The sequence below is a fragment of the Odontesthes bonariensis genome, chromosome 21, assembly GCF_027942865.1.
Source record: "Odontesthes bonariensis isolate fOdoBon6 chromosome 21, fOdoBon6.hap1, whole genome shotgun sequence".
Lineage (NCBI taxonomy): Eukaryota > Metazoa > Chordata > Actinopteri > Atheriniformes > Atherinopsidae > Odontesthes > Odontesthes bonariensis.
The window spans coordinates 15,583,047-15,608,181 of record NC_134526.1 but is presented as its reverse complement, the minus strand read 5'-3'; the positions used below and the strand labels follow the sequence as shown (position 1 = coordinate 15,608,181).

At 41.8% G+C, this 25,135-nt stretch overlaps 1 protein-coding gene across 2 annotated transcripts in view; it reads right to left on the bottom strand.

Annotated features, from left to right (window-relative positions):
* The window catches only part of prkar1b (protein kinase, cAMP-dependent, regulatory, type I, beta), a 60,387-nt gene extending 35,260 nt beyond the window's left edge, over positions 1-25,127 (bottom strand). The window contains exons 1-4 of one of the 2 annotated variants that reach the window (XM_075453762.1): positions 24,994-25,127; positions 23,253-23,440; positions 11,421-11,591; positions 9,110-9,201 (exon numbers count right to left, since the gene is read on the bottom strand). In XM_075453762.1, the coding sequence (XP_075309877.1) occupies positions 9,110-9,201; positions 11,421-11,591; positions 23,253-23,426 (437 nt within the window). In that variant the 5' untranslated portion in view covers positions 23,427-23,440; positions 24,994-25,127. Of the gene's footprint in view, positions 1-9,109; positions 9,202-11,420; positions 11,592-14,424; positions 14,737-23,252; positions 23,441-24,993 lie in introns of those variants that run through there. The other variant, XM_075453763.1, reaches the window with a different exon arrangement.
* Positions 25,128-25,135: the final 8 nt, after the last annotated feature.

Genomic DNA, 25,135 nt, shown 5'->3' with positions numbered 1-25,135 from the left:
ACCCTATATATTCATTCACGAAACGTGACACTGTCCACGATCACAACTGACGAGTTACTCCTTGGTAGTTTACAACTACACAAAAACAGGTGCCTCGGGTGCACATAGGAAAGTAAATATGTATTGACACATATATGCTAAACATTGCACACGCATGTAAACAAACACAATAGAAACGCATTCACACACTCTTTCACAGACTCAAATTAATAGTATAAGCAGCTGAAAGGACAGAGATAAATCACAGCTAGCACGAAAACAATCCTGCACAGACTCTGGGGTACATTTTGGAAGCATCACTTCCAGCATCACAGAGGACAAAAGTTTCCAGTTATCTGTCCATTTGCAGACACGTTGAAGTGTGTGATTGTGCTTTCATATGTGCACATGCTGACATGCATGTGTGGGTGCGTTTATGTGCACTAGCATGGAAAGATACAACCTGGCTAATATGATCTTCCTAAAAATGATATGTTTTACGTGTATGCCCAGCGGTTTGCATGGGTGTTAAGGTAAAGCTGTCTGAGCTGAAGCGAAGATGTGATACGCCAGTGGAGGTAAGACTTCTAACTTGTTAGTTCTCTGTGCTCTGGATGGTGGGGATGGTCGAGATTCAGTCAGGCCTGCAGCTCTCCTGTGGTGAGTGACCTCATCGCCTGGCCCCTGGCATTGTGGCAGCAGCACAAAGCCATGCAGGGGACAGAGAGAGAAGACTACACATGAATGTGGGGGAGGGAGTGGTAGCGAGTGTGGATGTAGATGTGAATGAGCCTGCATGACTGGGAGAGGGAGAAAGACAGGAACAGAAAGATGGAAAGACAGAGAAAGTATTGATGTATAAAAAGAGGGAAAAAGAGGGAAAAAGAGGACCACCAGGCTCTCAGGAAAAACAGGGACGAGAACACACTGAGATACAATGAGGGAGTCAGTACAGGAAGCGCAAATGCACTCACTCAACTTCACAACCAACAACAAAAAACTGTTACTATGTTCATGCTGCATCCTGATATTCCACAGCATGCAGCAAAAAAAAAGATCACAGACACATAGACACACTCTTCTGCCTGCACCCTATAAGAAACAGGTCCCTAAAAAAAAAAGGGTGAAAAAAAGCCACATTTATGCCCACAGCAAACCCAAACTGCACAGGTAAAAGGACACTTCCACAACAGACCCTTTCAAACAAACAAACGCAGAACCGATGTAGGTGGAAGACTCACAAACGACCTAATGCCTAATCTTCCATTCAGAGACACTGCATGCTGATACCCTGCACTGCATTTTGTCAGGAAAGACAGTCTGCAAAGGTTAAACCGACTCAATGTGCAAGAGTGTATAAACATAGGCACAGTTTAGAACATGTCTTCTTGTTTATTTAATGTCTCCAATACAGTATAAGGACCTGATCAGAGAGAGCCAATGAAATAATAAATACCCATTTAAAGTGTGTGTAGCAAAAACACCCCCTAGAGGCAGCTATTTAGTAACAACAGTCTCAGTGTCACTGAGACAGAGACATTGATGAAGGTGTGTGCCAGCATCTTATTATTTTACTATTTCTATTCCTTTTTTTCCATTTCAGAAACAACCTGTTTGTGTTTCAGATGTCAACCCTCACCTTACTGAAGGCTCCATGTCAGTAGTATTGAGATCAGATATGGCGATGACAGCTGGCTTCATCTGATATGGCTAGACGGGGGACTATCTCGGCCTCGAATCCTCTGTTGCTTTGTCTCCTCGCACAGGTCTTAAATAAACTTCCACAGGAGCGCAACGCGAGACAGATCTTTCCAAGGCAGGTTAGCGTCTTTGCCTTTGTTATTGTTTGCTAGTTCTCTGTCACAAACTCATTTATTTATTGTTTCTGCACCTCTTCCAGCGTGCACACGCACGTACACACACTCACAAACACACACACACACAGAGTATCAGTTCATAAAAAATGTTCCCTGTCCATCAGCAGGGGCTAGCAGGGAAGGTGCAGAGGTCAGGGTTTAAGGGTCGGGGTCAACTAATCAGTCACTTCATCAACTCATTACTCTGCCTGTTAATTAGAGGATTAAAGCGGGCAGGATGAGGTAAGCGTCACCTCTTTAAAACTCCTTTTTCACCATTGTCTGCTTTGTTTTAAAACTTTAACTACACTTGTTCAAATGACTGTATTCACACTGCTTCTTAGGATCGAGTAGAAACCATTTTTACTTTCGGAGCATTGTTTGCCATATATTACGGACAAAGTAATGCATTTGCTTGATTTACATTCAGTTCCCGACCTGACAAGATTCAATAACTCTTCTAGCCAGATGACAATGTTATTTTACATGATTGCAAACTCTGCCAAGACAGCAAAATATATGGAACAAACAGAGTTTCCTCGTGCATTCCTGGCAGACTGTTTATAAGGATATACAAAGACCAGGACTTCCAGTGTGTTCACTGTCCCCAAGAGAGTATTTTGTGGTATGAGGGCATTAAACTGATGCAGGCAGAGAGGAGCAGACAACTTGATGGGTGTATGTGTCTATTTGCGTGTGCTTTGTTTGTGTCGAGGGAAAAATAAATTAACCTCTGAAAGATTTCCCAAACCTCTTAAAGAACTGCTCCACTCTGATTTATCTCCAATGTTAGCACTCACACACAGAGAAGCTGGAGATAATCAAGGTCATTTAAGCAGGTGTTCACAGACGGGCCAACATTTTCACATTCGCAATCCCCTCCTATCAGATGTCTGATTTCATATCACTTGCGATGGGAAGTGAGATAAGAAAGCAAATCTGTGTGCATCTACTGACCACATTAAACGACTAGATGCCGATGGGTTTTTAATTGTGGGAAGAGGTGGGAAGATAGGCTGGCAAATATGGGTGCGCCTGGACAGGCTTTATGGAAACACTTGCGTATGTGCGGATGCTTATGCATCCACAACCTTGTAAACCTGGCAAGTGGCTGATACCATTCAGATCGGTGCAAAATCAAATGTTCTTATTTAAAACTTTAATCTGACATACATTCAAATATAAGGGCTGTCAGATAGCTAAAGCTTAAACACAACAATCAGATTTCCTGATGATAAGGCAGGATACTGTACAGTTATATCAGCACTGAAACAGGTGGCTGAAGCCTGATTTAGTGTTAGCAAAAGTGGACTCAATGCAATGTTCAGCATATATTCATCCACAGCATTTATCTCGAACAAACAAATATATATGTTTTTATTTTCTATTTCAAAATCTTATAAATTTTGTTGGGTGTGGGGTCCACAATTAAGACCACAATAAAAATTCAAAAAATATTTTTCTATTGAACCTGCTAGTAGCCTATCCCATCCCATCCCAGCTGCCACTGGGCAAGAGGTAATGTACACACTGGACGGGTTGCCAGTCCATCCCAGGGCCAACACAGAGAGTTTATGAATATTTCATTACATCTCTGCCAACAGATCAACCTTGATGCTGCACGCTTTCAGTTTAAGCAGGTTTTTATCAACAAAAACAGGTTTTCTCCACAAAAAAAACAACAAAAAAACCTATAAGGCCACAAAATGTGGTAAGGTTTTGTTTCTAGATATGAATAGCACACATGCACACACACGTACACTTGTACACATGACTGGTGGAGCTCAAAAACTTTGAGGCCATAAAGTCTGGCGTAAGGAATGGCGAGTTAATCAAAGACTCCACAGTCACAGCTGGAGCAGACACACTGGGAAAACATTCTGACATGCTTACTTGAGAATGTCAGTGAGCGCATGTGTGTGTGTCGGCGTGCATGTTTCTCATGATAATGTAATCCTTGTCATTCTTTGCAGTGATGGTGGTATTTGTGTGCCTGGTTATGTGCTTGTGTATGTGTGTTACCTTGTACTGTTGTTTCCTTCACTGACTCTCCTCACCACTGCATTCTTTTCAATCTAAACTGCTATTAAAGTATTTAATAGAAAGGATGCCAGACTTATAATTGAATGTGTTATGTTTGTATTTATTTAGTTATATGCAATATTTCTTAAATCCCTTTGGCAAGCTGCATAATTACCTCAGGGATAGTGAGTGTTGCAATGGACAAAAGAGGCCTAATCTATCTTGCTTTACCCTCCCTGCTCCTTTCCCTTTCTGCCGTTGTATCAAGGCAGAGGCGCAGTTCAGCAAGGACGGAAAAGAGCAATATGAATCTTTTGTTTGCTGAGAGATTTCACAGATTTGCCTTTCACCCCACTGTCCCAGAAATACTCACCTTAAAAAAACAAAACTCTGTAATCTCTATATTGCCTGTGATGAACGCTGAGGTAGGAAATATTTATAAAACAGAAGGTGATCAAAATGCGGACCATTTGCTGGCTCTGTTTAGTTCAAGGTTCAAGTGATCTGATTTTCCAAAGATGATCCCCCGGATCATATTTCTCCTGCCTGGCTCATTCCTGTAATTATACACAGTCATCACTGCTCCGAACAGAAAACTAATGTTCCAGCTTCACGGCTGACAAAAAATCTTATGGAAACTTATTCTGTAGGTCAGGGATGTCCAAAGTCGGTCCTCGAGGGCCGCTGTCCGGCAGGTTTTAGATGTTTCCCTGCTTCAACACACCTGATTCAGATCAAGACATCATTAACAGGCTTATGCAGAACTTAACAATCTTTTGAAGAGATCCATTTAATCTGAATCAGTTGTGTGAAGCAGGGCAACATCTAAAACCTGCAGGATAGCGGCCCTCGAGGACCGACTTTGGACATCCCTGCTGTAGGTGCTGTATAATGTTCATACAGCATAAAGTTGTTGGGAGAGTAGCTTACTCTAAATATCGTCAAAACATAGTCTACATCCAAATCATTCTCAGTCATGTAGTTGTAGCTGCATAGAGAAGCTTCTGTGAGTAATAAGTAAAATCCCAGACAATCTGAGCTATTTGACTGCTGCAAACACATAATCTTTTTATAAGGAAACTATTCGATGGTTGTAAGAGAAAGGAGTCCTGTCAAACTACGTGTGTTATTGTGCTTACTGAAATACTGCTTACTAGGCCAGCATAGTCTCCCTGGATTCCTAGAAAGGCAGATAAGTAAGTTAAGAAGATGAGATTATGATTATGAATGACATACGGGGCGACGGGATAACACGACAGGAAAAGAACCCGGGCCACGAAAAAAATAAGATGAGAGCAGAAAAAGAGCACCGGAGTGAGCAGGGTAAGAAGAAAGAAAGCCTCACTGTTTTCAATCTTACTCACAACTGAAGGGGATGATAGGATAATATAGTTTTAATAGGTGAACAAATTGTGTGGTGTTCAGCTTATATAACTTCTGAGTGACTAATCACACAAGATGTTTCCTTGATCCACACACACAGCTATCATGGACTATGGTTTTCTCCGTTTGTGTTATTAACAAATATTGAAAACTTTTAGCCCAACACCAATCAGCAGTCTAAAGATAAGTCAAGAAAAAAATTAAACAGTCTTATCCACTGACCCATCCACCTGACCTGATGATGAGAAATAGTTTGTTCGTGGGCTGTCATCTTATATGCGAGCTCATTCCTCGAGCAAATGTCCACTGTCACTGCCTTTACACCCACTAAGACCATATCTGCGAGAACATCTGATCAGGCAAAGGGCCAGCTGTTTGCAGAATGAGAGCGGAGCAAGAATGAAAGTGTGAGAGGCAGAGAGGGGGCCGTGTAGTCAGACTCCATCTGCTGATCTGCGTCAATCCAAGGCAGTTCTGGCATATCTAGAGAAAGCTGATGCACTTTTATAGCAGGCCTTCATCAATGCCAACAACAGAAGGCATAAAGGCGTGAAAATATTCTTCTCTTTGAAGCTGCGTTTAGCGTGCTTTACTCTTGTAACGCCTGCTAAGAAGGATATACACTGCAAATGCAGATTGGCAAAAAACAAACAAAACAAATTCAAGGTGCGCAGAAATGCACCTTTTCCTGATGTGTTCTGCTAATTCTTAGCAATGATTCTAAAGTGACTCAGGAAAGTGTACTGGCACTCTGGTTGGTTTTGTGCAGTTTTTGATGAAAAGACGTTATTGAGCGCAGATTAACACGGACCACACAGTTCTCCAGAGCTGCGTGGTCTATCTCTAACACAACTGCAACGTGAACAGGCCACCCGCAAGCCAACCGACACGCTGCCCTACATCATCAGCTGAAAGTGAAGACTGTGGAACAACAGTGGAGACTTTTAAGGGACACTATTAAGGGCATCAAAGAGGGTAAAAGAAAGCCAACTCACTGCTCTCTGAGATATTAGATGTTAAAAAAACATTTTTCACCTTATAGATGTTCAGTTAAACACAATGCTGACTCAACAGTTATATTTTCAGAATATATAATGTGGCCTTTTTTTTTAACAAGCAAACAATTTCATGAGAATTCAATGAACAGAATAACAGAGAGGAAGTACAGCGGCTACTGATTCTTCCAATAATTTGCACGTCCATTCAAATGAGTCATTTTAGGTGATGAGGTTTGAGTGACTCATCCAACTCCACTTACCCCCTCTTTTTCTTGGTGTCTGTCTCTTTTGAGGTGTCCACTGTTTTAACAACCCTTGGAAGATGTAATTATTATGTGAGAGAGTAAATAGTAAATAGCCTGAGAGCTCAGACCACACACCACACCGAAAAATACTCGACCGGCAGTTTTATTCTCACTATTCTTACATTTCCCTCATCTGCAGATGGACTATGGACACCTGGTAGGCTACTGATCCCTATTTTCATGCCATGTGTTAAACGGTTAAAAGCATGCACTGCAGAAATAACGGTTGCTGGACGGTTAATAACACTGTTGAACACTCAAGTCATAATTTCTACGCACATACCGGCCCCATAAACTTCACTGTTGCTCCATCACTCTGTTTTTATCTTTTAAGCAGCTAACATTGAGCACTGTTGCTCACATGGTCAATATTTCAACAACGTCTGTTTCTACAGCTGTTAAAGGCGCTTTACTGATGGTGCATTCCACATCAAATCTGATTTAAAAAAAATAAAGGCTAATTGGAAGTCAAATGTCCTTGAAGGGGTATAAAACATGAAATAAAGTACCGGTGGAGCATTTTTGGTTGATGTAATTCTTCAGTAAAGCAAACTACATAACTACTGATGAGATTTCATTGTAAGCGCACGGCAAAAATGCAAGAACAAAAGAGTTTCGACTTCTCACTACCACAGCGAATGAAGCATCATCTGCAGCTGAAGCGAGGCGGAGACAGCAAGAGAAAAGAGGCTGAATACTCTTGTAAAGTGACCTTAGTTTCATCTGCAAATCTGAACAGTTCGCTGAATGTCACATTTTCAGCTATATGGCGCCCAAAACAAAGCACCAGTTTTGACAGGCACCCGAATACATGCTCTATAGCACAAAAAAAAAACATGGAGATGTGTGAGTGTGGATCACACCCATACTCATCTTCACAGCCGACCGTGTTCTTTGTCTACTCATCCGACTGGTGAATTTTGAGAGGTCCAGCACCAAAAAAGGTTTATGCTGCTGATACTACAAGTACATCCTTATATCCTCATATGTAAGTCGCTCTGGATAAAAGCATTTGCCAAATGCATAAACATAAACATAAAAATGCCATAAAGACCCATATCAAGGAGTTTTGCTATGAAATTCATCATGAAAAAAGGACTATAGTTTGTGTAAACAAATACAATTTGAATGGGCTTTTTTATACCTGAATAAGTTCCAGTGCTACTCTTTGTACAGGAGTGGGTTTTCACTTACAGTAACATTTCAACTTGGTATGTGCAGTGCCTGGGTTAGACATTTACAAGCTTCTTATGCGTTTTTTCAAATACTTACTTTGTGCTTTTGAATATACAGTACAAAAATCGGTTTAAATAGACAGGAAAGTCCTGGTAAACATCAGAGCTAAATCATAGGCACAGTATTGAAAGTAGATCCGTTTGCCTCTATTGCTCAGATTTCCGTGGAATCTAGCCAATCAGACAAGATTTTCGCTTTTTCACTTGCAGAGAGCCTACTGCAGAAATAGCTGCATTTTCACCCACAAATCCCAAAAGGAATTCTTGTGTGCAGAGCATCAATTGTTGGTGCAAGCTGTGTGTCGTGAGACAGCAAACATGACAGCCAGTCGATTAATTTCTACATCATGCGTGGTTCCATGAGCTGATGACAACAGCATTACATAGCCTGGCATTCCAAGAAGCTTTGAGTATATTAAAACCTGATGGCTTATGGATGTTGCCAGATATTTTTCTGTTGTGACTCTAATCTGCCACATTAGCTAGCCCAACATGCGGTTTTCAAACTGTCCAAATCCATCACATGTTGCACCTCACACTCGGCTCCTTCGAATGCAGTGACATGCAATCAGAGGCCTGCTTGCCTGTGCCAAGGGAGCATTGAGAACTGTCAGCTGACGAAAGAATGGAAAAACTGTGTTTTGGGTTTTTGTCTGTGAAGGCTCTTGCCAACAGGAAAGCTCCGGTGTTTTCCTCTCCACGGGTCATAATGGATTCGTCCCGCCAATGAAACACTATTCCGGCTGGCGGCAAGGACCGCCAGCCACCTGAGAGCCGTTCCCACAATACCCCATCTCCTGTCAGAGCCAGACTCCGCCATCACTGGATATCTGGGACAGATGGAAGGATGATGAGAGGACGGCTGAAGAGAAGAGGAATGTGGAAGAACAATGAATAGGAGCAGATGGTAAGAAAAAGGGAGGGAAACGAGGGAACTTGGCATCTTTCTCCCTCCTAAGGAAAACTGGATGATTGTTGATTTCTGAGCACTCTGTGCACCACCGCCCTATATGCAACAAGATACTACTATTCACAGATGTTACCGTAGCAACCAACAACACAAGACAACATACACAGACACATCCAGTTGCCCCTTACCCACCCATTGACGTACCACTTCTACCCTCTATCCGGGTTTCCATAGAGTTGAGATGCAGGCAGCACTTGTACACAATGGACACCAGGGAAATACTTTTAACTTGAACAATGGCCTGTTTATCTTTTTTTTTTGTTTTGTACATAAGAGCCTAAACACACACACGGATTGCTGGTGTTACAGTGGATCCCCAAACCTATCTAAAAATAATGCTGGGTTCACAAAGGTTTTGTACCTTCTCTCATTGTCGTCCAGGTGAGCAAACAGCACGTTCTTGGAGATAGCCTTGGCCAAGGCTGTCATGGTCTTGTAGTCTTTTGGAATCACCTATGAAGTAAGAGAGGTAATTACAGCAAAGTGGTCGGCAACGAAAAAGTGCAGGTGGATATATGAAACAAACCAGCACAAAGACGTAAAATGAACAACATCAAAAAGCAGACTAAATTGAGTAATTAAAGAGCAGCGTATTGGCAAACTCTAAAAGGAACGCTGCACACGTGTGTCTGTATATTTTTGGGGAAGCCCATCTGTTCAGGGATTACACTCAAAATGTCACACAGTGCCTTGAAAATTCACAAAAAGCCCAGAACTTATTCATAAAACATGCATTCCCATGCCCAAGACTGTGGTGTGTGTTCATGGAAAGGGAACGGCAACATCTGCAGCCACAACAGAGCTGAACAGCAGTCTGCCTCGAGGAGAGGGCAGCCTAGAATAGAGCTTACACTGAATTAAACAGTGAAAAAAAGTCAAGAGGAAAGGTAGAAGAATTTTCTTTTTTTTTTATCTTTCATTTATACTTTTTTTGTGACTGAAAGAGGGAGTGGAGTGTGTGTGGATGTGTGTGTTGCCTCTCATTGTGGGAGAGAGGAGGGGTTAGGCTGTAATTAAGTCAGGGCAACAGATGTCTCCACATGAAGACAACCACACTGTGCAGTACACAGTATGCACACAAATGTGCACACAACCACATCACATGTGAAATAAGAAATACTAAAATTCTATCTGTCTGTCTGTAGAACTTCAGGCTTGGCAACCCAGACGGCAAGAAATAGGCTGGTCAAGAATGGAAATTCAATTCAATTGGAGGACGCAGATTTTAGATCAGCCTACTAATCATAAGTAAGATCCAGATCCAACAGTGTCACCTAAGAGATTATTAAATGTCAGGGCACTAAGCTTGTTACCAGGTTGCTAAAGACGTTTGCTTTCCGAGTTATGACTTAAAATATGTCCTTTTTAGCTGTTCGAATGTTGGGAAATTTTGACCCAACAGACAAAAAAAAACAAGTTTGGGTAAAGATAGAAGAATGTTTTGTGAAAGAAAATGCATCAAATCCAGTTGGTAGACAATATGTACTCAGCTGGTAGATAAGACAGTAAGAAATTTATAGCAACGCCATTTTAATTAGATGAGCATTGTTAGCTCATTGAATGGTTCTGTTAAAACAGCTGTTAATTTTCACAGTACAGTCTGAAATAAAAGTGATGAGACGTCAGCCCACATATAAAGGCTCCGAGTGTGTGAGAGTGTGTGTGTGTTAACCTCATCAAACAAAAAAGAAGAACACACTGAGGCAACAGTGTACTTTCATGCTCTAATTTGATTTTGATTAACTGCTCTCTGATGGGTCTGTTATGCAAGTTAAGCACATGCAGTAAATTCTTGCTCACATGCTGCTGATGTGGCCGTGGGAATTGCCGCATGCGTGTGTCCGTGACTGTATCTACGCATCTGACGGCAGGAGACAAGAGAAGAAAAGCAGCTGCAGACGAAGGCAGACGTTTAACAGTTTTAACTCTACCAGACACTTGACTACAGTGTCTGGTAGAGGCCTTGGATCCAGTAATACATGCATGTCAGTGCAACTACACGCCCGACACACACACACAACGCATGCTCCAGCGGCTGTGCAGTTACAGTGTGGCGATGGGGGTTCATGCCATTATGTCATTAAGCAGCCATTCATGTCGAGCTAATTACAACTGAACAAGCACAGAGTGTACGCGTGAGCGTCCTGAAATGCCCACATTGTCTTTTGAAAGACAAACGATAACTTTTCACAAAAAAGATTAAGCACTGTCATCTTGTCTTATTTCTTTGATCTTTGCCTCGACACCTTACAAGCCTCAGATGTAATGTAAATTCAAGCATAAAGAAAAAAATATATGAGAGTTTATGTATAAAGTTTATGTATAGGTATAAAAGCTACAAGCAGATTTTTGTTGTGTTTTTGTGAGTTTTTGTGAACCAATGCAAAACTCGTTCATAATTAGAGTAGAGCACATGTCCATGTTCAGGTATATATATACATATACATATATATGTACAGTATATATATACTTATATATATATATGTACAGTATATATATGTGTGTAACTGCATTTCTCATCAACTTTTTATATGTACATATAAACGATATACAACGATACCAGGCTGGGAAAAAGGCCGCAAGGTGACGTAAACTCAGTGGGTGCTTGATTGTTACTGATCATACATGAGTGCTTTTTTTTTTTTCTTATTTCAGCTGCTTGGTAAGCTGACCTTGCGCACGTAGCTGACAGCATCCTCCTCAGTGTACACTTCTGCACTGACTCCTCCCCTGCGGCGTCGGGCCTTGACAACAGGGTTTGGTGGTGGAGGAGAAACCTCATCATCATGTGAGTCCGACTGGCTGTTAGATTTTTGGCGTGCCATGATCTGCTTGCATTCTTCCTGTAAAAACGAAAAACAGGGACAAGAAGAGATCAAAAATAAAATTAAAAAAAAAAAAGCATAAATTGGTGGATTTTCTTTGAACACAGGGTCCCTGTTGACAAATTCGTGTTGGAAAAATGCATTCATTTACCACTGTAGCTGCAGGCAAGACGACTAAGAGCATCTCGGAGCATCTGTTTTTCCTTTTTTCTTTTTACCTTAGAAATGATCACATGAATAAATGCTGGAAACCATCCTTTTTAACATCAAACATCATGTGGATTCCAAAGCAGATCAAATTAAATAGAATACATATTGCCGAGTGCATGCTTTGCAGATATCTGTCTGGCACGGCAACACAAAGACATCAAAATGTAATATTTGTAGACCTCAACTTGCAAAGAGAAACACTAGATACACCAGTCTTTTTCTCAGATTTACAATGAGAGATAAAGACATCAAAGGGAATGCCTCTGCCTGTTGGTTTAGGTATTGGACACTCTGCAGGTAATGAATTACTGACGACAAACTTGATTAAGACATCAGCTTAACTGCGCAATAAAGGCACTAAAGATTGACAAAATGCAAAAGGGCCTCGAGACAAAGGCAGTAGCATAATAGTTTGTGCGAGGGTAGTCATCATTGATTGCTTTTTGCACAAACCCTTCCTGGGGTGCATTTGTGTGCGCCTGCAGTGCTGTACTCTTATTCCTGCCTTTGAGTGCATTCATGTGTAGCGCAGAAGGGACTGAGTGCATAGCGGTTTTATTTTATCAAAGGTTTTGGTGAGACAACAAGATCTGTGTCTTGTTTTGGTTTTTTTCTTTAGACTATTTTCAGTATAGCTCTTTACTTTGTTTGCTTGTTCAACGCCCCTCCGCAGTCAGAAATAAACAAGCAGGTACTTAGAAAGGCAAAACTCCAGACAGAAAAGTTTGGCATGAAGTTACACTCTCATGCTGCAGCAGAAAAACAGCACAAGACAAATATAACAGCAGGAGAGCTCCTGTGGAAGCAAATTTTCATCTTCTGTGAAGTAAAACTTAAGCTGGCTTTGGAAAAGCCATTAAATCATGAAGAATATATTCAGCTCCTGCAAATAAAAAGTTACAATCTACAAACACATGACTCTCTTTTTCCCCTCCAAGCAGATACTGATCATGTCCCATGCACTGGTTGTGGGGCATGAGCATCGTGTTCTCCCCAGGTCTGAAGCCATAAACCACTACTGTACCCCTACTGTCTCAGAGTAAGGCACTTTTTCAATTCTGCCAACCTGAAGAGGGGAGAAGGCAAAGAACCCCTTCAGCAGCTGTGAGAAAGATTTAGTAATTACTGGATGCACTGAGCAGAAACGGATGCTGGTTCACTCTGCCCACATTAGCCATTTTCACCCACGCACTGGAGTCCTGAAATTTTCCAGAGATGTTCTGGAGAGGTGACATGTGAGAATGCAAATGTTTGCAACAGTCACTCTGGACCTCTTGTGGCGGTTTTTTTCATCCAGCCTCCTTGTAAAATCTCCAGGCCATCGGTCGGCGAGGCAATGCACGAAAGAGCCAAGAGCATTTGCTGCCACTGTGCAGGTGAGCAGGTGTGAGTTTTGTCCTTTGACGGTGCTTTCGGGACGCTCCAAACTATTGTGGATATGCACAGATACATGCGGTACATATGTCAACACAAACCTATTACCAAAAATCTGCATCGTGTGCTGCCTTCTGCACTCTACAATACTTCCCCCACACGCCCTTCTCTTGTATTTCCAGCCAGGAGAGAACGCATCACCAGCACAAAGCCTCCCGCTGTGACGAGCTTGTGTTTCCAGCAACTGCAGGAAAAGTCTGGATCGAGAAGTCTGCACATTCTCCTGAACATCTATACTGACAGAGGAGCAGGAGGTAAAAACAGAGGCCAAATGAGAGATGACCGGTGCTAGGATGACTGAACATACCCACAGGAACCGATAGACCCAGAGAGAGGGAGAGATGGAGAGATAAGATGACAGAAACTGAACAAACACAACTGTCAAACCAAGACCTCACACTCTTTGCACAACCTTGTTTTTAGCTTACTGATTCAACAAATGTAGAGACAATTAAAATGTAATATATCCATGCAACAATGGGAATAAGCTGGTTAAAACGTCTAGGGATTCATTAGCTCGCTCTTTGACTTAGAGTTTGAGGTGGTATCCTCTCATCTAATGATTTCTTGTCACCGCATCTCTCAGTTTCACTCCATCCTGTGTCTGACTTTGTGTTTCCTCTGCTCATTAGATTCAGAGGTTATTGTGATGCTCTGCTCAGTGTCTGTGTAAAACAGTGTGATAGTGCAGATTTCACGCACACAAACACAAGTCAGACAAGCAAGCAAACATACTTCAAGACAAACACATACAGACCTCTTGCTTACGCAGAGTCACTGCCTGAGGGAACACAGCCAGCAGTAGAAAATGGAGCACAAGCACAATGTTACACATAACCTCACCCTCACTGACACATGCAAAGGCAGACTGCAGGTGGAGATGAGAGCTCACAACCTCGGCTAAATCGGGTGGCAAGGTCTGCAATCAGGTAACACAGTGCATCTGCCAAAGAGCAAATTACATACTTCCCACCAGACAAACAGGAAGTCAGAGCCACCAACTAGCACACATTGCTAACATGCTGCTGTTTAGTTATTAAATAGACACTTGAATTCAAACACACTCACTTAAATTATTCTGAACATCTTTATCTTGCAACAACAACTTGCACAGAATTGTATCTGACTTGCCCGAGCATCTAAGAAATTGCAAACGTAAGCTCCGGAAAGCTAACTCCAGGTTAAGTTTGCAATCACAAGTATTTACCATGACATGGAGGGCCCCTGGCCAGGGCTGCTATGTGTCCCCCAGCCGGTCAGAGGCACCAGGCATCAAGTCAATGTGTCTGTGTGTCCAAGTGAGCATGGGAATCAACACACGTGGATTCCCACCTCACACACACCTGACACACATGTCACAATGCATCAGCATCTCCTCGTTCATAACACAAGAACGCAGGCGAATAATCCAAGTTGGCGTGTGAGACAACGTGAAGAAGTGGCAAAATGTCTGCAATCCCCGGAACACGGCAGCTAAGTCTACTGATGAAAACACTGATCACAGCAAAAAGCCTGTCTCTCCATCGCTGCTGCGCAACTCTGTGTCACCGCTTTCTCCCCTCTCTCTGGCTCTCTCTCTCTCACACTCACAATCAGGTGGCGCAATGAGCGGGCTCCTCTTGCTACCCTCTGTCACTATGACAACTAGGCACTGTGAGCATCCTGAACAGTTGGTGGTGTGTCTGATCAGGAAGCAACGGTGCCTCACACACCTACATTCATACACACCAGCTCTGATGCCTGTTAACAGACGGCATCTCTCTCACGTCCAAGTGAATCAGAAGGGGAAACGTCACTCTGCTCAGCACGGGCTTCTGTTCGGACCAAATGGCATGTTTGTGTGTTTTGCCCCAGTAAATGGATCCATACATTCCCAAAGGATACATCATCATCTAACACATCCCCTGTGTATGCGAGACACAGTTCTTTTTCACCCCTTACTGATCTTTAGACCCCGCCGTCCCTCCCTCCGACACATGCTTTCCTCTTAGGTCAGAGGGTCAGAAATCAAGTGAGGACTTTGTGCCTGGCTCCAACAAGTCGTTTTATTGTTGTGTTCGCAATGACCAAGGAGAAGGACGCAAACAACACAGATTCAGACGCAGATTGGCTTTTGATGTTGAACAAGTGTGTCCACACTGAAGTCTTTGTTAGTTCAAGGTGAGCTAAGAACAGCTGGAGCAACGCTTTAACTTTTCTGTAACAAAAAAAGAGGCAGTTTGAAAAAAAACTTTCAGTATTTCTACAGTAGCTCGACAAAAACACAACATGGTCTATTTTACTGATTCCCCCATTTAATATCCTGCCTCCATTTCCACCCTGTTTTCTGCACAAGAATTAGTGCTATTGCCCTATATTAGACTCTCTCCCTCCTTCTCCCCCTATGCTCTCCCTGCGTCATAAGCAGCATCTGTGTGCCAGAGAGAGAGGACAGACGAGGAGATAGACGAGAGGAGACAGAGAGTACAAGCGTAAGCAGGACAAAAAAGCTCTTTTAAAAGTGGCCTTTCCATTAGTGACTGTGGGTCACAGATTAAAAAGTACAGATACAGATAAAAGATGACACAAATCCAATCCCTCACACACTCACTTCGTATAAAGTCACTGTTATCAAAACCATCATCCGTTCCACCTTCAACTAAATCTACGGGTGACCACTTCTAATAAATTAGGTCTATGCTGTACTGTTCATTTGCAACACAAAGCAAATATGAACAAAAGTTATGACTAACTCTCATTAGAACAGCCGTGACTAACTAGTTTTAATCAGCTTAAGTACACATCATGTACAGCACAAAGGCATTAAAGCCATCGACGAGTTTTCAAGAGTTTGGAGCTCAAATACCTAAAAACATCCATTCTTCGTTCATTTCTGATATTTGTTAGAGAAGAGCAAACATCCGTAAGTGGTTACCTTATGTAGCCTTCGTCCAGAGACAAAGACAGTTCCACTCTCCACTGCTGGGGCTGAAAGCATGTGAGTGAACCAAAAACAACAAAATACGACACACACACACACACACACACACACACACACACACGCACACACACGGACACACACACACATACGCACAATCACACACAGGTAATGAAGCATGCAAAGCTGATCCACCAGTGGAGCTAACAGTGTACTCATCACTCTGTTCCACACCATTACAGCACTACAATAGACAGAATGTTCACAGTTGTATTAAGTCTGACAGTGCTGATGATGTTCACTCTATCTAATGTTGCAGCACACATTCAAGTTTGTCTTCTTGTTCGCATGCAGTCTCAGTACATTGGGTGTAGCAATTATCTTATATCAATCTTCAAAACTAGAGAAATTTGCATTGTGCCCCTGTAAACTCAAAGAGAATCAGATTCTGCTGCTTCTGGATCAACAGACACAGATGAATAACAGCCAACTCATTAGGAGAAAATGATTCAAACAGATATACTTTACTGGTTGATTTTCTAACCTTTCATAGGCTTAACCATCCAATCAGTCAAATGATAATAATAATAACAGTGTGGTGGTTAATCAACAGTATAAATGAGTGTTAGCTGCGGCCGAGGAATTTAAAGGCGACCCCGTAGTAAAAACAAACGATTCTGCCGAATCAAAAGAGAAAGTATTGCTTTACCGGTGCGGTTTTCGGCTGGGCCATTGTTTAAGTGCTGCAGCTTGCCTGTTTCGCCGAATCCCATGACATTTCTGTGCATATCTTGTTTCTCTCACAAACCTCAGATTGATAGAGGAAGGTAGAGGGATGCAATGGGCAGATGAGAGAGTACAAAGAAGGACCACCGTGGAGACAGGGGCTGGGGATCCAATTTACCTGTAGGAACCCAGGGTGAGCCAGGGAGGAGGAGGTGTAGGCCCGGGTCACTGCGCACAACTCAGGATGATTTGACAAACTGCCCTGCTCTCATGATGGTGGCGAGTGAGTTTAAAGTATGGAGACACTGATAACACTTGTGCTGTAACATTTAAGAATAATTCATGTGAAATATCCTTCGCGATCCTGACCTGAACTAAAATTTCAAAGCCTGCGGTGCTTGAAGGTATGTGACACACTCACTGGCTGATTGTAAGGAGAAAAGAAGGAGGGCACAGGCACATAAAAAGACACTCAAAGGCAGCAGAAGATAGGGGAGATAAACTGAAGCATAATTCTCTTCTAAATGCTCTCACCAGACTCAACAAAAAACAAACCCTCCCTGATGAATTATCAATCAGAGGCCTTTGAGAGGACTGGTGGATTTGTTATGATAGGTCCTGGTGACAGCTGAATGGCTGGCAGCACGGAGAGTGTTCTCATCTTACAGGCAGGGAGGAGACGGTGGCTGATTGACACACTGACAGAGTGGAGAGCTCTCCCATAATGCAATATGAAGGAAACTCGCACAAAGAGAGCTGCTGCAGCAGGGTTTACACGAGCTTTACTTGGCATGTTTCATAATGCTGTCATAAAACCCCAAATCACTGTGACACGAGCCTTCACAGAGATGTAGAGACGCATGCAGAGACACAATCGTGACACTCGAGTGTCCTGAATCTGCTGCCATGTCTTATAGCAGCCAATCTTTTAGGCTGTTACGATACTATGTTGAAACTAATCTGAGATCAGAAGCAGTAATCAAAAGTCCATGATAGCTATTATGCTATTCTGACCACAGTAATGTAACATGACTATTGAATAAAGGACCAAATATTAATGTGAGGCAATTAAGTGTTTAAAGATGTGGGTTTTGTGTATCTCCCTCTTCTTATCATTAGCAGAATGGCCCCTTGTGTACTTAACGCTCACAAGGTTACCATGAGTTTGTCTCATGCTTCGCTTCAATTTTAGCAGTTTTATTCTTAACTCGTCTATTCATCCCTCTCTCTGTCCTCAGGACCCACACCTCAGCAGGCTTGTTTTTCTTGCAAGTACTGTGTCTGTGTAAACATTACCCTTTCCCTATCTTTTGCCCATCTTTCTCTGCTATCATCGTCACAGATCTTTAAGAACTTACGTATCAGAACAGGGCGTCACGGAGTACACCTCGACTGCAGAGTCCAGTGTTGTTTTACGTCTACCACACTGCGATACAGCTGCACTGAAGCGTTGTGGCAGCTTGCTAGCATGTCTGCCGTGTAGAAGCACTTTAAGACGAAAATGAGAGCAGTCCGACGGCCGTTTGTAATGTGGGAAATTTAAGAATTTCGAAGTTGGAACGCTTAGTCGAAGTCTTCGACACTGGCTGCCTGTATTAGCCAGCACCACATTATTCTGAGTGACAATGCAAGCATAATGAAAAGTGTAAATAGAATTACACTGGCAACTATTTTACTATGTTGATATTAAAGAAATAAACTTAAGGAACAGCATGAACAAAGTTCAACAAAGGTGTCAAGCATAAACCTGGCATAGATTCTTCCAACTTTAATGTGCGTATGGTGTATAGTTTTGTTCAAAATAAAAATAGTGCGATCCAGCAAACAGTAACCATACACACTGTTCTGTATGGTGCACTAATTCCCAGCGGTGAATATTCTACACTGGATAAATCACCACAAGGACTGAAGTTAAATGGCCAAATTTAAGTTGCCTAACTTAAGATTGGTGCCATGCAATTTAGCATTTTCTCAACCTATACAATTACATGCTGGCTGACACCAGAAACATTTGGAAGAAATGGGTGACATATGTTAAACATATGTTAGTCCTAAATGACTGCTCACGTAATCATCAGCACAGGAATAAGCATCTTGGAATCACCATGGATTTGCTGTCTCCATCACAGACTATCATGTGTGTGTGAGAGAGAGACAGAGTGAGTTAAAGAGGACAAGCTTAGCTGCAGCTCTCATGTTCATATTGTAAAATATTGTCAAAACAAAAAATAGAAATGGGAAATTAGAAATGTGGAATTATTTTCCACCCAAGTTGTCTTTGGATAAACCATTCGGATTCAACCAAAAATTATATTCTCAAAGAAAATATGCCGCAACATCGATACAACCTGGCGGGATTGAGTTTCCTCATGATGTCCATAACAGTAAGTTTACAGTAAAGCATTCGCTGATGAAAACCCTCCACAGGGATTCTATGGCAAATGATAAATTGCCCCGAGACACTTCATTAAAAGCCATGGAAATGTAAGAAAAGTTTGAAAAAGAAAGTTCTTGTGAGATGCAAGACCTGTTAGCTAAGATCACAGACCCGTGCGAAGGCATGCACTCACTCGAATATTGTGCTTCGACTCGTGTCCAAACACCACAGACATACAGATGGGAGTTGAGAAGTGACAGCTGTCACTGGGCTGAACATTCAGTTCCCAGTGCAGGTGGTGTGTTATGCAAAGATCAAAGAGTTACTTTCAACATAGCGACAGTGAAAATTACGGGAGGAGGATATAAGCACACCTGAAGCCATTAGATATGGCCTTGTGAAAATCAAATGGTAGAGGAAGAGGAAAGAATAGAGATTTAGAGGCAATAATGGATTTTCTGTGGGCAAATCCAGCAACAGCACTTGAAAGATACCGTTATGACTGATGAAGATCCAATGTGACGAATTCAAGGGAACATCTGTGATCCAATATGTCCACTTTGAATAATGAATGGCATATCCACACTCGCACAGTACATCCTGGCGCTTTTAGCTGATGCAGACTGTTGCCACCAACATTAATTCAACCGTCTAGAATAGATTGTAAGAGCAATCACTTACAGGCACATCACCATGGCACAAAGGACTGCAGCAACTTACTGTTTGTATTCAGACTGGATTCTTTGATAATCTTTGATTTAATTAGCCTCATGTCAAAGAATTCTTTTTGCAGAGATAACATACAAATTGATTGTTTCATTGCAAATGTTCTGTTGTAAATGAGAACCGACAGCAAATAGCACACTAACAAAAATTACGTCGGAACACTTTAAAAACTCAGCGGCAGCAAAACACAAAAGTGTTGTGTTTTCAGACTAAACTGCAGTGTGTCAAAACTGAACTTCTCCGCAATTACGCACCAAGCTGACAGAGACGGGGTGATGAGAACGCCCGTCCGTATCAAAGGCATCATTACCATGCTTAAGTGGGCAGGATGAAAAGAAGCGAGATGCCTGTTATTTCAAAATTTACAACATTAGATTAAAGACGTGTTGTCATATAAACACAACGGTTCAAATCTCACTAGTCAGACTGATGATTTAGAGAACTCTCAAGAAAAAACGACAGACAAAAAACACGTATAAAGCCAAAAACAGGACACAAAGAACAAGACTGTGAAAGCAGACAAAAGAGAAAAAAGATTTTAGAGATAATACTGAAATTGCTGTGGGAAATGGATGCCGTGCAGATATGAAATGAAGTTAGGGCTGTCAAAAGAGGACATATAATATAGCTCCGCAATCTAATAGTCACACAGAAAAACCTCAACAGATTAGCGCACAGAGGAGATAAACTTTGTGGATAAATTAGGCTCATTGAACACAGGATAGACTACACTCTATCTATCTCCTACTGTTGCCTAGGTTACCGCCTGTAGTGGGCAACGAGCACTGACGAGTGTGGCCATGAGAGAGGGAAGAAACACACAAACATTTAGGCTAAAATACAGGAGAAAATGGCCCTTTTTTGTTCTGTTATTTCTTTAACAGCTTCCTGATCCAAAAGACGAGTTGAATTCGTCAAACCTGGCACCTGGGATTTGTCCAAATATTCAAAGTAATTTTATTTATCAAAAGAATAAATGGGCACTAAGAGTAAAATTAAATGGCCACTGAGATTTGAGTGAAATTTAGTCCTCAAAGTTACCCTGTGTGGTACAAAAGCGACACAGTAAGCCTCTTAAATAACTGGGACACCACAATAGCATGCATGGCCTGTTTCAGCTCCACGAGTGACTGACCTCACACTATAAAAACAGACTTGGACTGGTTGACTGGAATAGGAGGAATAGGATGGTGGAAGTTTGCAGATTTCATCCCAAAACACTTGGTGATGTCACTGACCACCATTTACCTCCAAAACAAGTCAAGCCCAGCTTCTTATGCAAAACATACGTGTATTACCAAAAAGAAGCAGCACACAGTGACACAAACAAACATCTGTGATAACATATCATCGCAGTGTCAATGTGTACGCGTGTGTACATATTTTGTGCGTACGTGCATGATGATAGCATCACAAGCTGCACCAGGCTGCAGCAATAACACAGGATGCCTGATGTGCTTTTCTACACATCAGTGGGGTCAAAAAATTCAACGCTCACATAAAAACGACATACATGTGGATTAGAACGGATTTATGAATGCAACTATTCTTTATCCAGCACACTTTTGATATTTTTGTTGACATGAAGTGTTTTGATCCCCATTAAAAAACTATTAATTTTCGTGTGTTTCTAAGATGGCAGGCCTGCAACATGCCATCTTAGGCATAAATCACTAGTAACTCGCTTCTGCTGAGCTTTATCGCGTCTATTAGTATTCCTGCTGCCTCTCTGACTATGCAGCATTACAGTCTCCAGTAACAGCAGCAGCAGCTCTGCTGTCATAGCTGTGCTCTTCTGATGCTGACTCCCTTTGACTGTTCTGATGGCGGTCAGAACTAAGGAGCAGCTGCAAAACATGCCAACACAAAGAGCCTAACATGACCTTTTCTGTACATTCACTTCCAAAAACCCTTTGCCTTATTGACCAGAATTATAATCCCAATGCATTCTGCACACCTTTTGCATTATTTTCTTTGATGAAGCATTTGCATCTTGAGAAAAAAACAAAAAGATATAGGTTCGAAACTTTTGGAATCAAATGACACTCACATGAAAGCATGCAAACACATAAACCACAGCAGAAAGGATGAGGACCTCCAGACATTAGGGTAGTGACTTTAGTCCCTCCAGATCTGATCTCGCTTCACAATCACTGCTCTTGTTAGTGATTTCTTTCCAAGGCGGAACTCTCCTCAGGGCACCATCAACATCCTGCAGCTTCAGCTCATACACCTTTATGACCTACGCATATCACCAGAGTGAGAGAAGAGCCCATTGTTCAACCAAACAAATCTCATGATCCACTCATGAGCAACGAAGCCAAATGGGTCTCTTCATGATCAAAGCTAAATGGTTGGAAAGAACATCCATCTAGACTAAATACTGGGATGACCTATTTTTAAAAATCATTTAGCTCGTATAATCTTATAATGTCTATTCCAGTATATTCCAGTTTATACCATTCAAAAGGCAGCTGACAAATATAGAGAGATTTAAAGAAGCATATTGGATGTAAAAAAACATATTGTAACTCTGGTGCCACCATCAGCCAACACACCACTCGAGAAGACACAGATACACACTTGCACACTGAGCTGGCACCTAGCTTGTGAGCCAGTGTGCTACAAGAGTTACTCCTCTTTTAACTTAAAAAGTAAAAATCTCCTCTGTGTATGGCAGTTGTTATCCTTTAATGAATGTGTCCTCTCTTTTGTCTCCTTGCTCACACGCAGACAGACTAACAGATGGGCTGATACAAAAAGTCTGCTGTCTGATTTGGGACACTGTGAAGCGGGACACTGGGCTTTTATGGGTGCTCCTCTCACATTCCCTAATGTATTCTCCGATTATGGGATGAAAAATGAAAGCTCTGTTATGGGGAGCTGGAAACCATCTTTTTTTCAATACCATAGCGAGCTGAGATATTCTTTGTCTGCTCATACCGAACCACAAACCACAGATGAGATGGAGTAACGTAACCAGCGAATAATACAGGTTGTGTCCAATTAAATCTTTGTACACTAAATGGAACACTGTGAGATATCGCATTCAAAATGTATTTAACTATAACTGTTTTAAACACTTATCATGTAAAGACTGTTTAATTAACACATTAGAAATACAGCCAAGTATTGGCATATACTCTAATATCAACGCAGGTCACATATCAGGGCAGGACAAAAAGCACATGGACATAAAAATAAAAATAAAAATACGCTCAACTTAAAATAAGTCAACACAGATCACCACAACAGCAAGCATGTGCTCAAACTGAACTTTATCACCAACCTTCTCCAGCTTTTCAAAATGCTCTCGCAGAAATTTCATAGGACGCTCAGGCTTGGCGATGCAGAGGTTGACAATGCACTCTTTGAGAATCTGCTGGATGTTGTGCTTCTGCACAAAAATTTCACAGCTCTTCAAACTCTCGTCTTCTTCCAGAGTGGAGGAGGAGGTGGCCATCTTATCTTTTATCTCTGTGGCGGTGGGAGAAAACAGGGTGGACCGTGAGAGGAGGGGAGGGAGAGCAGAGGGTGTAGAACAGTATAATGGGGGGTAAGAAGGGTTGAGGAGAACAGAAACATGGATGGGAGGGGCGAAATGGGGAGCACGTAAAGCATGATAATAGAAGGATAAGGGAGGAATTCATTGTATTTCATAACATGAACTTCTCTCTGTTGTTGATGTCCTGCACACTCTGATGTAGGTTTGTCGACATCAATATAAAATCACATGCTTGGTCAATCAGCCAAATTTAACCAAAGAAAAGGGGGAGGCTGCAGAAAATGTTAATAATAAATTCAGAATGCAATAATTTGCATTGCACTGAATAGGAGAGGCGCCCAGCCGGCTTGTTATCAGCGTCCCCTTTCAACATCCAGCATTCATAGTTGCATATGAGGTAGCTTTGTGCATGTGGCGCAGGTCATTTGCACATCTTGGAGGACACCTTTAATGTTTAATTATACATGTTTTGTAGCAACATATGCTGCCACCCTGATGGCATCCTTTGGAGAAAGAAAGGCTCTTCCTCAGCAAGACATCAGCAATATCACACCACATTTGACACACATTTTCCACAACATGACAGCCTGAAGTCCAGATCCTGAAATTTTGTACCGAGCACGAATGAGAAGACATTTTGATTTTCAAACTATGGCAACAGGCCTGATCTCTTCATTCAGATTTAGCATTTTTCACAATAGGTTCCACATGAACATCAGTGCATAAGGTTCTTGTTTACATTCCACACAACATCCCAACTTTTCGGGAGACTGAGTTGTATTATTAATATTATCCCCAGGGCATGGGACGAACTGGCCCCCACAATGGAGGAATATGGTTAAACTTATGTTAAACAGTGTGTAGCACATTAAAAAGAGTGTAATACTCGTGCTAAAATAGTATATCAACAGTGAAAGACTGTGTATGCATATGCATTTTGTTGTTTTTGTCATATTTTTATTTTTCTTAATATGTTGGATAACACCACTATGAAAAGGAATACTTGAACTGATGACGAGAAAAAAAATGATACGTGTTCATAAACGGTAACTAATATTACCTATGACTATGTTAGACTACAGATGAGTCAAATAATATCCTGTAACCTTAAGCTTCTTGACAAGTCAGGAAGTAAGCAGAGTTGACTGCCTCGTTTCACTTCCTCAAGGGAAAAAAAAAAAAAAAAAACGTTTTTAATATGCTTATTAATGCATTGTAAATACGAATTTTATACGAGTTTGGGTATGGTATCTATCAAGTGCAGTTTATTCACAGCAGATACCGCAGTGGGTCGAAACACATAACAGTTTTTCCTTTAAAAAAAAAAAAAATTGTGGCTGAGCACCTGTTCAACTGCATTCATAAGGCAGCTAACACCGCTAGCTTTGCTAACATTGCAATGACAACCAAACCCCAACGAAGGGAAAAGACTGCGATTTAAAGAATCCTAGACGCTACTAAGGCTATGGTCTAAGCAGGTATCTAGTTAATACGATTCAGTCGGTGCTCCCGCTGGTGTCCCTACCGTTATTTCTGGAGGATGCTCAGTGAGAAAACACCTCGCTGGTGGTGGAAGATTGATGGGGTACCGCTTGTTAGCTGGGATGCTGCTGCTGCTGCTGGTCTGCCTCCCTCTGCTATCGCTTCTCTCTGCGTCAGTCTCGATG